Here is a 14,208-nt window from a genome sequence, read left to right as displayed (position 1 = left end):
ACACAGAAACCACTCACCCACAGTACCACTGTGTTGCCAGGATTCAAGCTCAGATTACTTTCTCTCATCCATCCCACTACTCAGTCCAGGCCCTGCACAGCCTCTCCTGATTCAAACGTTATGGAGAAATAGAGCTGAGTGTCTCCTTGCCCCCAACACTTATAACAGCCTCTCCCAGTGGCTTCATGTAGATATTAAATAGCAGTGAGGATAAAATAGCGCCCTGAGGCACACCACAACAAATCCGTCATGGGGCCAAAAGTCCGGCTACTCTGTGGACTTGGTCCTGTAGGAAGGGCTTGAACCACTGTATCACAATTGCACCAGCTTTCATTCTATGGAGCTCTCCAGGAGGATACAATGGCCAATGGTATCAAAAGCAACAGAGAAGCAGGAGCAAAGTCCCTCTCGCCCTGTAAAGGACATCTATCCAAGGTCAACTCAGTCCTGGGCACAGGCCTGAGCTCAGATGGGAGCAGATCTCAATAGTTTGTGTCATCTAAACATGCCTGCAGCTGCCCCACCACAGCCCTCCCCCTCCTCCTTTCCCAATAAGGTGGTATTAGAGTCTGATCCATCGTTATTCCTGCTGAACTTAGACCTCTGATTTACAGACTGGGAATGACACAAGTCATTGATTTCCCAGTGGAATCCCAGAGATTTGTAGTCTGGGTGGAATTCTTCCACTTGGAAATATCAACTTTCTCGCACCCAACAACTTTTCCTTTCCCTTTTAAAGATGAAGACTCTCAAACAATGAATAAATAAAAACTTACTCAAGAAGAACGAGGACGTTCATCAGTTCCTGGGGGGATATTTTGTTCCAGTAAGATAACAAGGTATCTGAAATAGAAAGGAAACACAGCTCAAGGCGTCTGGTGCCCTCCCTCAAGCCCAGAGTACCAATTACTGGGAGCCCTCCATGAAACGGAAATTATCAGGAGTAGTGGAGGGGTGTGACCACCCCTGCATGAGCCAGAGGAGTAAGGCCTTCAAACATGGAAATACTCATGAGTCCCATGGGGACATCTTAGGGAGGCTAGTTGGATTAGGACGAGGCATGGGAGGAGCTCAAGCCGAATGATCTGGGGGAGGGAACGAGCAGGGTGGGGACAGAATGCGTCTGGTCCGTTGGACCTCTGAGCTTCCTTGAAAGGATGCCACAAGCATTGACTTGGACCCTGGAGAGGGACCCAGCGAGGTGTCTGAAGAGAAGCCTGGTCCAATGTTGCCTCATGTTCCTTTCTTGCCTCTATAACTCCCTCCCCTGCTGGGTGCTCCTCTCAGTGAGTCTCCATCTGCAGAGGGCAAGACAGACTTTAAGCAGGTGCTGTTTCCCTCCTCGTTGTCCAGGATGTGGAGACACCAGTGCAGAGAGATGTCCCAGGCCCAACACACTAGAAGGTGATCTGATCTGCGTGGCTAGTGCAAAGGCGCTTCTCACTTGCTTGCTACACCAATGCTGTGCTTGCCCTGCTCCGTTACGACAGGAATTCTGGGGGGAGGTCAACTGTTGGAGGAGCATCTTAGCCTGCTTAGCTTGTTGTGACTTTAACTGCTTTGAGCTTTATTAAATTTTCTGGCCAAAACTGCAATCTGAGTTGAAGTTCTTTGCCTAGCGACAACCAGGAGTCACCTTCAATGTTACTTTTCAGCCAACTCACATATCAGAGCCCTGTAATGACTCTAAACGCTAATGAGCAAATGTATGGATCCCAGGAAACTAGATCATGGTCACTTTGGTCTTCTTCCTGTCATGCTGCTGGTGCGCTGAGTTAACTCATGGTTTGGCTTAGAGGAGGGGTTCCCAAACCGTGATCCATGGACTACCAGTGATCAATGAGATTCATTCATGTAGTCTGCAGTGTCTCTGCATTAAATATTCTTACTGATTTTTAAATTGCATTTTAAGTGCTTTTTAAATTTCACTGTGTTTTATCGCATCATCGCTTGAATTTTATGGAATTCAAATTGAAATGCAATAAAATACAATGTAATAAATAAAAGAAGCAATTGAATACAATTAAAAACCACCCAGCACAACATATTACATTTGCTGCAATAGGCAGAAAAATCACTAAGTGGCCCACCCGTGTTGCAGTGACACTGGGAAAGGCCAAGATACCCTTCTTGGACACAGCAGAGCAACTGACCTTCAGAAACCATTTTAATGATGTAAAGGTAGCAGATCAGGAGGCTCCGGATCTCGTACTGGTCCAGTCGCCCAAACTGGGAGATGCTGCTGCGTGTAGAACTTCTCCGCATCTGTTTTAATCATCACATGCCAAAATTGGAACAAGAAAGACAGAAAGAAAGAAAAGAAAAAAGGTTGTTAGTAATGAAGTCCCAGAAGACTAGCCACACAGATCTGTCACATTGTTTAGATTTTAGGGCTTGAAATGGACTCAAGGGCTGAGGCAGAGTCCTAGTCTAGGGAGCTTCTTGGGGTGGTGTGCATTCAAGGCTCAAACCCCTTTTTCAGGCACGGAAGGGGGTAAGTATGGCAACATGGGCCCCTGTTATTGTCTGGAGGACAATATGGAGCCAGTGGACTGGCCAGGCTTGGTATAAATACAAGGGGCCTGTCCTTCTACAGAGAGGGCCCTTTGGTGTGCCTAGGCTCCCCTCAGGTTCCCACCTGGGGCCTTTCATCTCTGGCTCAAGCTCCACCAAGTGGCCTCAGAGACACTCCCATGGAGAACATTCCCTCCAGCTCTCAATTCAGGCCCCAGCCAGTCCTGATAAGGGCTGACCCCGACACTGCTCTGGTGATGCCTAGCTGAGGGGGAAAGGAGGGAGAAGCCCCTCTCATCCCCTCATGACATGCTTCCCCTTCAAGCTTCAGACTCAGCAGCTGCGTTGCACAAAAGGAAAACAGAAGAGTTGCAGCTCAACATGGAGCTCTGCTCCAGAGCAACATCTGGAGGGTAGGAAGCAGTGTTGTTTACAAATCTCAAGAGCCACTGCAGAAGAAGCAGCAGCCACTGTCTGCATTCTCTACAGCTTTGGTGGCTGGTCCCCAATTGGGCCTGGAGGGGTGAAGGGCAGAGCAGAGAAGAGTAGGTGGAACCAAGGTTCACAACAGACGTAACCCAGTGACTCAGAGCAGGGGGAGTGTGGCCGGCCCTGTTCTGCAGAATAGCATTCTTCCTGAGATATAACAGACATCCACTACCTGCACTTTATGGGAGCAGCTGAAGGTGGTTCTGTTCTGACAGGCTTTCCGAGATGGATAACGGAGTCGTTGCCACGAGTATCCACTTGTTAGGGTTTTAGCCTTGTTTTAAATGTACTTGCTGCTTTTGTGTTTTTATCTGTTTTAATCATCATGTGTAAATCATCTTGATAATGGTGGTTTAGAAGGTGATTAATTAATAAATAAATAGATGGTGATGAATCATAGAATTATAGAGTTGGAAGTAATAATAATAATAATAATAATAATAATAATAATAATGGGAGCCAGCTCTAGATGGAGACACTTCTCCCTGCACCCCCACTCCCATGTTTTCTACTGGTCCCCCTCCTGCACCTTTAACAGCATGCAGAAATTAAGCAGGTGAAGCTATTCACAGCATAGCTCTATCAATGCTGGGAAAAGCCTGCAGCCTGAGCTCCTGTGTGTTTACTTAAAATAGTTCTGGAATATTGGCATTACATTTTCACTGGTGCTGCATTGCTCCGGAGAGCCAGCTGCCCCTTCACTGCTGAGGGATCCTTTGGAGTCTTCCCTCTTCAGGGCAAGCCCATTCTGGAGAGCCGTGCCATAAACTGTAAAGAGAGGAGAAGGTCAGTTTGCAGGGCAGTGCCTCGTCCCAGCTCAGTCCAGAAATGAAACAAGATTCTTTCTGAGTTGGAAAAAGTCCACATCACACATCTGTGAAGTGGCCCATTCTCTGGGCACATGGTCAATCCCCTTGCAAGCACTCAGTATTCTGTGGCCACTGACCAAGCATGGCCGAGTACTTAAGCTGTTCAAGATCATTCACTGGATGTACAGCATAAGTGGGATTTGACATCTGGAAGCCAATGCTTGTATCTACAGCAATGTACACCAGTCCCTTTTCCCAAACTCAGGAGCCTCCTCTGGTGGACAAAAATGTAATTCTATATCCCCAGGATGACTGCCACAGACCGGTACTCTCTTGCTTACGTGAATCTTTGTCGACGATTAGGCTTGACCTGTTGGAAGGCAATGTGAAATTGCACATAAACTCATCTCTGGATGCCTGGTGGGGAAATGAAAAGATGGAAAGGTTTTGGAGGAGGAGGAGGAGATGTTGGCTCATGTTCAAGTCCAAAGCATGAAGAGAGTCAAAAGAAAACCCACCACCCCATCAATCTTGGGTTATTAGTCATGACAGAGAAATGGAAACCCCACAGACTGACTGGATTGCTGAGTGATAAGAGCAGAAGAAGGCTTTTGCCTCTGCCTTTAACCTTCCCAAAGGGAACTAGGTCACTGCAGCATGATGGGCCAGATGGCCAGCAAAGCTCTTCTGATGTTCTGCCTCCCTTCCAATTAATGTGCACACTTCCCACATTGCTCGTGCTGGAAGATGATAAAGTGAACTCTTCCTATGTTGTTTTGACAACAACAACAACTTTTAACCCAAGAGCTTTTTGGGCTGCTTCTATTTCTCTTGTAAATTGGCAGAGCTGGAGTGCATAGCCCCAGGCAATTCTGAATAACACAGCTGTTGTTAGTGTAATAGCTCCACTCTGAGCCCAGTTTCTGGATGACATTTGCTTGGCTCTCAAGCCCTGTTCAGAAGTTGTGCCTGAAGACAGAAGGGCCACATGACTACAGGGGCCAGAGTCACATGCAACTGCCACTCCTCCACTATCCCCAGGAACGTCGGCTACAACCGCTCCACCCTCTGACCTTCCATGTTGAATAGGAAAGGTCTGAACAGGGTTTCTAGACACCTCCTTGCCAGTGGGAACCCTGATAACACAGCCTAGCACTGAGTCAGACCATTGGTCTATGCTGACTGGCAGTGGCTCTCCTGGGTTTCAGGCAGGGGACAAACACCAGCCCTGCTTGGGAAATGCCAGCCTGGGACCTTCTGCAGGCAAAGCCACTGAACCCTAGCCCTTCTGTAATGAAGGGTTCCTGGTCTCAAAGAGACCCCCCAGATGCACTTAGAAATAACTTGCAGAACTTTGCACTCAGCAGGAGCATGAAGGGTGGCTGCAGCCCTGCCAGACCCACAAGCACTCCCACCATGGATGTGCAACCTCTAGAGGGGAAGGTCATTCAAGGAGGTTCTTGCAGGAAAGCATGTTCACCACTGGCCTTCTCATGCACCCTTACAAAGCAACTGTACTGTTTGTAAACAGAGCTAAAAACAGACATTCTCCATTAGCTTGAGGGAAATGCAAGTCATTTTTACCACAAAATTACTCACAGAATTTGACATGGTGCTGCCAGAGTACAGAGTGTCCCAGCCAGCCAGCCGCTGGATGTTCTCCAGAAGAAGTCCAGCCAAGGGCAAGTACAGCAGAGCTATTTTGGCCTGCTGGTTCTGCAAGAGAGAAACGATAACTAAGGGCCAAGCTAGCTGTGACGTATATTTCCTTGTTTTATTTATTTATAACATTTGTTAGTCACTTTATTGATGGAGCCAAGCCATGAGCAGCTTCACCTGTTTAACTTCTGCATGCCATTGTTGCTGTTAAAGATACAGGAGTGGGACCACAGAATCACAGAATAAGAGAGCTGGAAGGGACTGCAAGGGTCATCTAATCCAATCCTTGCAAATGCAATAATATTTTTGTCCAATATGGGGCATGGATCCAGGACCCTGAGATTAAGAGTCTCATGCTCTACTGACTAAGCTACCCGGCTGGTGGGAGTGGAGGTTTGGGGAGAAGTGTCGCCACCTGTAGTTGTATTCATTTATTTATTTTATCCCTTCACCATCATTAGCTGTGATTCTTGCATTGCAAGGGGGTTGGACTAGATGGCCCTAGGGGGTACTTTCCAGGTCCACATTCCTTTGATTCTATGATCTTGCCCAGCGAAACCCAAAGCGACTTACAACCAGGCAGAAAACACCCCTCCCCACCACAGAGACATTAAAACCAAGGGGTGGGGGAGGAAGAAATACATCATAAACATCACACACACTTCTAAAAGGCCACAGATAGTTGAGAGCCAAAGGGCTGCTTATACAGGACTGTTTTTGCCTGGTGTTTCAATGGGTCTTGTCATCTGACATGCAGGTTTTAAAAAATGTATCAGCAAGGTAGGGTGGGGAATTGAAATGCGGGAGACGTCCAATTCAGCTCACATCCAAAGGCAGATCTACTAAAGCTGCACTTCTCAAAACAATGTGCAAATTGAAGTATGGCTGTCCTTCAGAATTTGCACTTATTTGAATTTCTCAATGTGGTTCTCCAAACAAGCAGTGTTTACAAAAACACATAAATTAGGGGAAATTGTGTATAAAGATGAACATATTAGTGTGAACGCTGAATTGCCTTTTATTAGGGAAACTGTGTTCTTAAGTGGAAACTCAATACAAAAATGTATGTAAAGAAAGAAAGAAAGAGAAAGAAAAAACCGCTTTGGGGGTGTTTGCATTTTCCAATACTAACTCTGCAACTGCAAGACCTGGGAATAAGCTTTTTTCTTGAAGGAAAATAAAAGCAGGTTCCCATGAGCCCAACTTCTAAAAAGAAACCAGAAAAAGGTTTCCCACGAGTTCAATTTTTATGCAGGACACTGAATTTGGTACGTGCAGAACCGGAGGAAGCCAGACAGCCCTCAAGGGAGATCATGACAGCAGCGACTGCGGGTTTGATGATGGACAGTCCTGGTAGCAATTACTTCTGAAGCTGGAACCGGGGAGAAGATAAACGTGCTCCAAGTGGTCAAGAAGCAGCTCTAGATACCCCTGGACTCCAGAGTAGGAAGAGGTTAAGCTCCCTAGATACTCAAGGCTGCAAATCTTCGTGCAAAGACCATCTTGGGTAGTTTGCCATGGTCAGCTTTCTCTACAGAACAGACAGCAGCGCCTGAAAGATTTTCAACCCTAACACATTGCTAGCATGGGAAGTGTGATTCCCCACCCCCAAGGTTTGCCCCATTCCCTGGAAATTTCCTGCCACCACCATGCCTTCCTGGGACTCAGTGTGGGAAGCCAGTCCTATGCCTGGTCCCACATTTGCCAGCAACATGGGCTACCAGTGGGTGAAGCCCCAGCTGGTGAGGACTGGAAAAGCTGAAAGTGACACTGTCAGCACTTGCAATGAAAGCTGCTGGGTCCTGTCTAGAGAGAAAACATAAGCCCAAGAGCCTTATGAAACAATAAGAAGTTCATATCTGGGAGTGCAATCAAGTGGGCAATTTGAGCGTGCTTGACAACTCTAGTCAATTCCACAAGGATTGTAAAGAGGCTTCTCCTGGCTTAGCACCATCAAGTGGGCAGGGGGGCGGCACTGATCACCTCATACTGCATAACATCAGGTAATTCAAACTTCAAAAGATAAATCTGTTTTTCCTTTGCAGACCTGGCCTGAATTTAAGCTGGGACTGCAAAGGAATGATTATTTTTTTTGCAGTTGTGGTTGAACTGAAAATTCCTGCCAAAAGTAGGACCCCACTTGGTGCTGAATTTAAATTCAGGGCTGACCACATGCCCCACTTTGTAAAGAAATAAGCAGGGGTTGACTTTGGGCTCTCAAATTTCAGTGGCACTCTGTGTGATGCTAAAATTCAGTGCCCACCAGTCTCTTACACCCCTGTAGGGGGGCACCCAGCCCAACCACACTGGTTGTGCTACCCCAAAACTGCCTGGGAGTTCCTGAGTAGAGCTGATTTTCAGTCAGGGTTGCAGTTGGGGACAAACTTTAATTCAGTGCTGACCCCAAGTCCATTTTCACCAGGGACTCACTGCTCAACTGGGCATCTGAGCCATGGGGGACCATTAACAGTGACTCCCCCAAAAGCCTCAGGCAGGGATATTATGAATCAAGCAGTCCTTGAAGCATCCTGGACCCAGACTGTCAAGGCCTTGTAAATTAATAAAAGAACCTTAAGCCTGGCCTGGTAGCTAGTGGTAACTTTTGAGTACAGGAGTTATGCTCTGGTGACAGGCGGCCTCCATCAGACCTTGTTTTTCCCCAGCGATGGAACCTGGGGCACCTAGAGCAGGAGTCGGCAACCTAAGACCTGTTGGCCGGGGGTCACTTAACTGGCCCATGAGCCGCCCCTGAACCGAGTTGCCCACTCAGCAAGTCCCCGTGCGCTGTGCTAAACTGGCGAAGTGTGGTGCAGGGACTCACTTCCACGGCGTCGGAAATCACATCTGCGTGGATGCAGATGTCAGAAATCGCGCATGCGCGTGATCGGGGCCACAGAGGGATCTCTGCTGCAATGAACTGGCCCAGGCAAGGTCTCTGATGCCTGATAGTGGAAGCCAGGCCAGGTCTCTGCCTTCCAAGAAAACTCCTCCTTTCCTCTTCCCTTCTCACAAATGCCACCAAGAACCTGGTTATGCACGAAAATGGGTTCAGAGGCAGCTTCTGCAGTGGACAAAATAGAGCTGGCTTCACCAGGCATGGGGATCCTTTTTTGGCCCTAGGATCACATTCCCTTCCTGGAAACCTTCCAAGGGCCACATGCTAGGAGTGGGCAGAAACCAAAAGCCAAAGTGGGCACAGCCACAGAGGCAAATGTTTCCTTTGTGCCAGTGGCTAGTTTCTAAACACACACGCTCACACACCCCTTCATTCAGGCAAGCAAGAGACATAATCGTAGCCCATGGACACTTCCCAGCCTGGCAAAAAAAATCAAGGAGCACGAGAAGCAGCACCAGTTAGGAGTGTAGCCTGGAGAGAGTTTTGAGGGCCGGAGAGAGAAGCCTTGAGGGCCTGAGTTTTCCCACCACTGGAATACACCATCACTCAATATCACGATACCTTATGCTGGTATCTGTTGTCAAAAGCATGTTTTATCAGAAGGCTCTTCAAGATGCTGATGGCCATGGATCTGATGTCGTAGTTGTCATGCAGAGCCATAGATGTCTCTCTCAGGAGCAAGCCCACTAAGTAGTGGTGGCGGCAATATTCATCAGACAAGCTGTATTCAAGGTTTGCATCTGCCGTGGAAATGAAAAACAAGGGCCATGTTTCACTTTCTGTGACTGCAGTGCGTTAAGAGCTTGGGTGGCAGCGATGGCAATGCAGCCTCTCAAGGCAACGGGCTGAGCTGCCATATGGGTCCCACAGGGGAATAAGGCAAGCAGGAGGGACTCTGGCTGTTGTTGGCTAGTTTGTGCGGATCTCATTATGACAGGCAGAAAGGCCCAAGGAAAGATGAAGGGGCCTAGGAAGTTAACAAGTCAAGTGAAGGTGAGTGGGTGATGGAGACAGCACCATGAGTTGGCATGGTAGGAACATGAGAACTTAAAAAATTAAGAAGAGCCTGCTCAATCAGGATAATAACCCATCAAGTCCAGCATCCTATTCTCACAGTGGTCAAATGTTGTAATCCGCCCTGGGATCTTGAGTTGAAGGGCAGTAAGTAGGTAAGTAAGTAAGTAAGTAAGTAAGTAAGTAAGTAAGTAAATAAATAAATAGTAATTAACAACAACCGTGTTCTCATAGTGGCCAACCAGGTGCCCCAGTGGGAAAACCTGCAAAAAGGATTTGAGTACAAGAGCAGCTTCTGTGGTTTCCAGCAACTGGTCTTCAGAAGCATCACTGCCTCCCAGTGTGGAGGCAGAGCATAGACATCATGGCTATTAACCATCAATAGCCTTGTCTTCCATGAATTGTCTAATCCCCTTTTAATGACATCCCTGCCTCCTGTGGGAGGTCTTGAAGATCATCTGAGGAGATCCTGCTAGTTGTTTCATGACAAGTGGATTTCAGTGAATTATCTGGAAGCCGGCCTTCTTGGAGAGAGCAGCCGGCATCAGGAATGCCCTCCCTTGGGCCATTAGAAAGGCAGCAACATTAATAACCATTAAGAGTCTCTTAAGAACATGTTTATCCTAGCTTTCCTCTTTTAGTTTTATTTCTCTACTGCTCAGGTTTATTTGTGCCTGGTGGCAATGATTAGGGCTGGACGATATACTGTCCAAAACCAGTTTGAAGTCCATATTACAATATTGGTTTCACAGTACTTGACCTGGCAATATACTGTGAATCATTATGTGCGTGTGCACGTGTGCCAAACTATAGTGGGCCCTGGGGGTCCAAGCACCTGCCAAAATTTTCTTGTAGGTGCTCAGCACCCACACTGCAGGGCCCCCAGTGCAACTTCTGGTGCCTCTCAAGACCTCGGAACCTGACTTCCAGTGCCAAAAACACCACTACTGAGACAATGTCCTTCCCCGTCATGTTGAATCTGCCTTATGCTAAGTGCACCTAGCTCATTATTTTCTCTCTAGGGTTTGGTGCAGGGTTTCCCTCAAACCTCTGCAAGTTGCTCCCTTTAATGCTGGGGACTGAACCTGGGACCTTCTAGATTAGGGGTAGGAGACCTAAGGCCCGGGGGCCGGATGCAGCCCAATCGCCTTCTCAGTCCAGCCCACGGATGGTCCAGGGGTCCATGTGTTTTTACATGAGTGGAATGTGTGTTTTTATTTAAAATGCATCTCTGGGTTATTTGTGGGGCATAGAAATTCATTCATCCGCGCCCCCCCCCCAAATATAGTGTTGCCCACCACATGGTCTGAGGGACGATGGACCAGCCCACAGCTGGAAAAGGTTGCTGACCCCTGTTCTAGATGCAAAGCACATGCTCTAGTAGTGGGGTACAAAGCCTCCCACAACCACCAGCAGCAATTATATTGTCCTTAACGGGTTGAAAAATGTGCACTCTATTTGATGGCTTGGCCTACGTGAACTGCAGTTCAGTCCATTCCTTCTTCCTGAATACTTCTCGGTAGTGGTGCCCGCCCTGTGGAATGCCCTCCCATCAGATGTCAAAGAAATAAACAACTATATGACATTTAGAAGTCATCTGAAGGCAGCCCTGTTCAGGGAAGTTTTTAATGACTGATGTTTTAATGTATTTTTAATCTTTTGTTGGAAGCCGCCCAGAGTGGGCAGGGTATAAATAATAAATTAAATAATTTATTAACTTATTAAATAAATAATTTACTAAATAAATTTATTATTATTATTATTATTATTATTATTATTATTATTATTATTATTATTTATCATTATCTCCTGAGCAAGAGCGAACTGGAGCATACAAGCCTGTGTCTAACCCAACCTCTATGGCCAAGGCCTGAGGTCAAGGATAAAAGTTGCATGGTGATCCATGAGCAGTTTGGATGTTTATGGCAACTCTTTTGGAACACAGAAGTTAGTCCACGAAAAGTTAATGTTGCTATCCGTTCTGTGCTTTTGTTAAGAGTCACCCGACAGTGACCTAGATATGCACCCTCATAACCCTGAAATCCTGAAGCTCTACAGGGTGCCATTTACAGAGAGGGGAAACTTGCTGCCCCAGATGGGCCAGCTCAGCATTATCTTGGATTCAGCAAAAGCAGAAAACAGTTGTCAGAAACTGAGTTAGTTGGCTTAACAATCAATCCTGCATGCTTTTAACTGAAATGCATTGGGTGCGAAAAACAAGCTGATCAGTTTAAGAAGCATTGGCTGCATGGCAGTGTTTGTCAAAAAATTTACCAGGTACAGAATGTACCAGCTGATTTGAAGTTGCAGTTGATTTGTCATGAAGCTTCCCAGCAGGGATTTCCCAAACCCAGCCCTACCCCAGACGTACCTACTGAAGTGAACCGTTCCAGAACCATGGAAAAGAAATCTAATTAATGTGTAAAATGGAAACAAAAAGGAATCAATAATATATATAGTCAGTTTTCAATTAACATGGTACATATACCGTGCAACACAAATGGACACAGGAGGTTTTTGAAGTAAGCTGAATCCCAAAGGACCTTGAAGAAGCAACCTCAAAATGAGATCTACAGGCCTGTGGATCAGCTCAGGTGCCTCAGAGCTTTCTGGTGAAAAACAGGCAGGCAATGCCTTGTGTTTCTGTAAAGGTAGAGGACCCCTGGATGGTTAAGCCCGTCAAAGGTGACTATGGGGTTATGGCACTCATCTCGCTTTTCAGGCCGAAGGACCTGGCATTTCTCCAGACAGCTTTCCGGGTTATGTGGCCAGCATGACTGAACCGCTTCTGATGCACTGAGGACCATGTTTCTGTACATCGCAATGAAGGAAACTTTTGCAAATGAGTTGAGTGTGCAAGTGTCTATACATTCTAAACTCTTTAGGAATGTGAGGTGCGGCAAAGGGTTTTAGTGGGTTTCAAAAGGATAGTTGGTATTAGGGTTAGTAAGACTGTGTTTTGAAGTTAATTCCATGCTTTGCTTTTGACGAAGAGGACTGTAACCCACAGGTGCTCATGCTGTAATAATTGTGTTAGTCTTTTAAAGAACCACAATATTATTTTTAGTGTTTGAAGCCTTCCTGTGATGGAAGGGTTAAAATGATGTCTGCCCCCTCCCTGAGTGCTTAGGAGTTGCAGAATGCACAAAAGTTATGATGGATCAATAATAACTAAATATCAGCCTTTTAAGCCACTCAGCTGAGGACTTACCTTGGCCTCTCTGAAGTTTCGGTTTGGCAAAGGTCATTGGCAAATTTAATGGAATGTAGTGCTCGTGGTTACAGATTGTCTGCAGGAATTCAAACTTGTATTCCAGCAACAGCTAGATGCGGAGGAGGAAAAAATCAAAAACCACAAACATAGTATTAATGCACACTAATCTGTGACACTAATCATCTTCTTGCCTCCACAAGTCTGGCCATGTTACCTTTGGGTCTTTGGGGCTGAATCCAGAAATGTAGTCATTGATCAAGTTGAAAATAAATCCCCGGTCCATGAATGTCAAGCATCGCTGCAGAAGATAAAAAGAAAAGAAAAGAATGTGCTCTGTCACAGTCTGCAGAAAAATGGCTTCCAACCTATTTCACAGCACACCCTGAAAAAAGCTCCCTGGAGCATCGTGGAACTTCTATTTGTGGGGCTTAAATCTTGGGAGTGAGGATAATGAGCTGCTAGATTCAAACAGGCGAATCTACTAGCCGCCCATAGGCCCTTTCCCTGCACCCTTCAAGGACAGAGGAAGCAGGGGGCCTGGCTTTTCCTGCCCTACAGGACCACCTTTGGAAGTGGTTGGGAAGATGGCTATCCTATTGCCTCTCTCTTTTCTTCACCAAGCAAAACATCCCCAACTCCCTTAAAAATTCTTCATAAGGCTTGGCTTCCAGACCCTTTATCATATTGTCGTCCTATGCAGCTTCTCAGTATCCTTTGCAAATGTTTTGTAAAGCAACACACAGTTGCTTTCTTCTGCCTGCCCTGACCGCCCCCACACTCAACATTAAGTGTTGCTGCATGACTCAAGTTCATAGAATCATAGAATCATAGAGTTGGAAGAGCCCACAAGGGCCATCGAGTCCAACCCCCTGCCAAGCAGGAAACACCATCAGAGCACTCCTGACATATGGTTGTCAAGCCTCTGCTTAAAGACCTCCAAAGAAGGAGACTCCACCACACTCCTTGGCAGCAAATTCCACTGTCGAACAGCTCTTACTGTCAGGAAGTTCTTCCTAATGTTTAGGTGGAATCTTCTTTCTTGTAGTTTGGATCCATTGCTCCGTGTCCGCTTCTCTGGAGCAACAGAAAATAACCTTTCTCCCTCCTCTATGTGACATCCTTTTATATATTTGAACATTGCTATCATATCACCCCTTAACCTCCTCTTCTCCAGGCTAAACATGCCCAGCTCCCTTAGCCGTTCCTCATAAGGCATCGTTTCCAGGCCTTTGACCATTTTGGTTGCCCTCCTCTGGACACGTTCCAGTTTGTCAGTGTCCTTCTTGAACTGTGGTGCCCAGAACTGGACACAGTACTCCAGGTGAGGTCTGACCAGAGCAGAATACAGTGGCACTATTACTTCCCTTGATCTAGATGCTATACTCCTATTGATGCAGCCCAGAATTGCATTGGCTTTTTTAGCTGCCGCGTCACACTGTTGGCTCATGTCAAGTTTGTGGTCAACCAAGACTCCTAGATCCTTTTCACATGTACTGCTCTCAAGCCAGGTGTCACCCATCTTGTATTTGTGCCTCTCATTTTTTTTGCCCAAGTGCAATACTTTACATTTCTCCCTGTTAAAATTCATCTTGTTTGTTTTGGCCCAGTTCTCT

At 46.5% G+C, this 14,208-nt stretch overlaps 1 protein-coding gene across 7 annotated transcripts in view; it reads right to left on the bottom strand.

Annotated features, from left to right (window-relative positions):
• DOCK11 (dedicator of cytokinesis 11) overlaps nucleotides 1-14,208 on the bottom strand; it is a 159,183-nt gene that overhangs the window by 40,799 nt on the left and 104,176 nt on the right. For all 7 annotated transcript variants that reach the window (XM_053374529.1, XM_053374524.1, XM_053374527.1 and 4 more), the window contains 8 exons: nucleotides 12,810-12,893; nucleotides 12,593-12,704; nucleotides 8,929-9,107; nucleotides 5,412-5,528; nucleotides 4,154-4,229; nucleotides 3,659-3,771; nucleotides 2,154-2,265; nucleotides 777-843 (listed from right to left, as the gene is read on the bottom strand). In XM_053374529.1, coding sequence (XP_053230504.1) covers nucleotides 777-843; nucleotides 2,154-2,265; nucleotides 3,659-3,771; nucleotides 4,154-4,229; nucleotides 5,412-5,528; nucleotides 8,929-9,107; nucleotides 12,593-12,704; nucleotides 12,810-12,893 — 860 coding nt within the window. The remainder of the gene's footprint in view (nucleotides 1-776; nucleotides 844-2,153; nucleotides 2,266-3,658; nucleotides 3,772-4,153; nucleotides 4,230-5,411; nucleotides 5,529-8,928; nucleotides 9,108-12,592; nucleotides 12,705-12,809; nucleotides 12,894-14,208) is intronic.

Source organism: Podarcis raffonei, chromosome Z, assembly GCF_027172205.1.
Source record: "Podarcis raffonei isolate rPodRaf1 chromosome Z, rPodRaf1.pri, whole genome shotgun sequence".
In the NCBI taxonomy this organism is placed as follows: domain Eukaryota; kingdom Metazoa; phylum Chordata; class Lepidosauria; order Squamata; family Lacertidae; genus Podarcis; species Podarcis raffonei.
Note: the sequence above shows the minus strand (reverse complement) of the source record. Positions and strands in the feature narration are given on the sequence as shown.